Source organism: Triticum dicoccoides, chromosome 6A, assembly GCF_002162155.2.
Source record: "Triticum dicoccoides isolate Atlit2015 ecotype Zavitan chromosome 6A, WEW_v2.0, whole genome shotgun sequence".
Classification (NCBI taxonomy): Eukaryota; Viridiplantae; Streptophyta; class Magnoliopsida; order Poales; family Poaceae; genus Triticum; species Triticum dicoccoides.
This window is the reverse complement of record NC_041390.1, coordinates 180,346,265-180,349,194: the sequence shown is the minus strand read 5'-3', so window position 1 is coordinate 180,349,194 and position 2,930 is coordinate 180,346,265. Positions and strand designations below refer to the sequence as shown.

The 2,930-nt window shown below is 51.2% G+C and overlaps 1 protein-coding gene across 1 annotated transcript; it reads right to left on the bottom strand.

Annotated features, from left to right (window-relative positions):
• Window positions 1-335: 335 nt before the first annotated feature.
• LOC119318975 lies at window positions 336-1,178 on the bottom strand. The gene has a single exon (XM_037593510.1). The coding sequence runs from the start codon at window positions 1,118-1,120 to the stop codon at window positions 560-562; it is 561 nt and encodes a 186-aa protein (XP_037449407.1). The 5' UTR covers window positions 1,121-1,178; the 3' UTR covers window positions 336-559.
• Window positions 1,179-2,930: the final 1,752 nt, after the last annotated feature.

Below are 2,930 nucleotides of genomic sequence, written 5' to 3'. Positions count from 1 at the left end.
CCACTGAATTGGAACATGGCGCATGTGTATTTGACACTTATGGATGCCTAGTTGTCATCGATTCCTTTTTCACTCCTCTACAATGACGTGGAGTCCTACGATGACTATTTCATTTTAAAGAAGAATGCCGTAAGAACGGTTGGATTCTTTGGCTATAAGAAGTGCACCATTATATTGCGGATACTTGCATACATCACGACCGTAAATTTGTGAGACGAGTACCTCCGCATGTCAAAATGCATATGCAGAGACAGTGACATTTACAGTACTTGCATCGTAGCAGGTAAAGCAGAAAAAAAAATATACCATATAAATTTTGCGCAAATAAACAAAATACCATGCAGATTAGTAGGTAACAAGTCAAGAATCAGTTTTTGGCATTCATGATAGCTTTTGCCACCGGGAGATATTTACAATCACTTTCCCCTCTAAATCTACAAAAATCAGTTCAATACTATTGACTTAGGCCTAGGCCGTTGGGCCTCAGGAATTAAGAATGGTTCCAAATTGGAGGAACAAAAATCAAAAGCACTGTTTTTCTCTTGGAGAAATGCTTGAGTCAGTCAGCAGCCTCCTCTATGATGCTCAGAGCCCGCTTCAGCCTCAGCCGCGACCGCGCGGCGAGCTTCCCGTTGCTCTTCTTCGCCGGACTCACCGACACCGCGAACTCCCCGAGGGTCCGCTCGTTAAGCTTCTCGTTGAACATGACGTCCTCGCAGTCTTCCACCTCCTCGCGCACCGGCACGACGCGAAGGTTCTTCTTGCCGCCGCGCCGCTCAGGCCTTTTGGCGCCCGCGCGCACGGCCAGCGCGGCCATGTCGGCGCTCGAGAGCGGCCGTGTGAGAACCGCCGCCGGGAGCAGGAAGTATATTTGTCCCGGCCGGAGCAGCTCGTCGGAGGCCAGCGCCGGTGGGGGCTCGTTGAAGTAGAGCGCGTCGGAGTTGCACACGAAGAAGGAGGCGGCCTCGCCGGCGAGAACGTCGGAGACGGCGACGCGGGGAGTGGCAGGGAGCTCCTTCAGCGAGCCGTCGGCGGCGATGACCCTGACGGACGCCGGCTGGTGTGCCTGCTCCGACAGGCTGCCTCGGTGGTTGGAACTGCTGGAAACCTTGGCGCCCATGGTTTCTTTGCGGTTGTGTAGTGTGAGAAAGTGAGATTTTTCTTTCGAGTTCGTTAGAACTTTGGATGTCGAGATTAAAAAGGATGGTGGCGTATATATAGAAGTGGGTGGTGAGCATAGGAGAAGTGATAAGAAAAGGAGACAGGACTTGTCACTCTAGTCCCTTGCTTCCTGTCCAATTGTGAACATGCACATGCGCTACTTAAAAATTACTAGTATTTGTCAATATTATTTTGACATGCTGGAGAAGTCGTAAGTGTCGAACTGCATACATAAATATACTAAAAAGTGAACTGGTTGTCCCGTTAATAATGAGTACTACGAAAAATCTGAAGTGACTTGGATATATTGTTGCCACACTTGCTAGTGCTCGCTAGTATGCACACATCACATTGCAGTGGGGAAGCTCCAATTTCCTACCCATTTGCAAAACACGATTCTCATGGGGACAGGCATACAAAAGCAATGAGATGCCGAGAAGAGGAAAGCTGCCGTGTGCGCTGACAAGCAAAGGCATGGCAGCATTGCGCGCATGGGAACCCGACAGCGACGACTATTCCTCCGCACGCGAAAGCTACTCATTCCTTCCTCCGTGACCAGTGACGCTGACCCCCAGTGAACACCTCCGGAGCTCCCCGTGGGGCCCACCTGTCACTGTCAGGCACCGCGCGGTCGCGTGAACGCATCAGCGCGTGCGTAGGCGCAACTGGCGATCGAAGGCCGGCCGTGCGCCCCAAACAATCGACTTCCCGCGAGCGGCTTCGCCCGTGCTTCCAACGCGAGGAGAGAATGTTCGCAGCATGAAAGTGGCGGAGACGAGACGACGGAAGTGTGGCCGGACGCTTGCTCTTCAATCCGCGGTCCCGCGCAAGCATCTTCAATATATGATGCAAATTTAAATATGTAAAATTAGAAGATGTAAAATTTACATCATCAGAAAGTGTAATTTACATCTCTAACAAAGAGGTAGTTCCAACACATAATGTATATTGATGATTTAATACTTCAATTCCAATAGATGATGCAAAGTGGAGATGTAGAGACTAGAAACTTCACTACTACTTCATTTGAAACATAATTCAAACATATTTCTAAATTTTAAAATAAATTAAACAACTACTACAACTAATTCAATCTACTACATCCATCAAACTAGTCGTCCTCCTCCGAGAGCATGCAACACTCCTCGTCGTCCTCACCTAAGGGCCCCTAGAACTCCTTGTCCTCCTCCTCCGAGGACTCGACATGGATCACCGTCGAGGGATGGTGTCGTCGTCCTTCTTCACCTCATTCTTCTTCTTCCGCTCGGCCTCGCGCTTCCAGAAATGCTCCTGCTCAGCTTGAACATACTCCGGATGCTCCCGTGCGAACCTTGCCATCGCCGCCTTGCGCTTCCAGAAGTGCTCCTGCTCGGCTTGAACATACTCCGGATGCTCCCGTGTGAACCTTGCCATCGCCGCCTCGTCGCTACCGCCGGAAGCAACGACAATGGCCGGCCTCTTCTTTGTCTTCTTCTTCTTCGTTATCTACTCCATCCGTATACCCTCTGGCACGAGGAACTCCGCATCCGCCCGGGTCTCAATCTTCGTGAAGTTGAGGTCTGTCTTTGGCCTCCCGGCACGCCACACTGCCACTCGTACGCACGTGCGGCCTTGTTGGCAATGGTGTAGGTGCCGAGCCAGAAGCGCCGGCCGACATCGGAGAACTCGACGCCAAAGTTACCGGACGACTTCACTCGCAAGCTGAAGAACCCCATCTTGCTCTTCATGAGCTTCTTCGGTGGATGGCGACGACGAGGTGGTGGCAGTGG

Bases quoted from the DNA above. Each gene is read 5' to 3' on its own strand.
- LOC119318975 (XM_037593510.1), bottom strand. From the start codon at position 1,120: ATGGGCGCCAAGGTTTCCAGCAGTTCCAACCACCGAGGCAGCCTGTCG.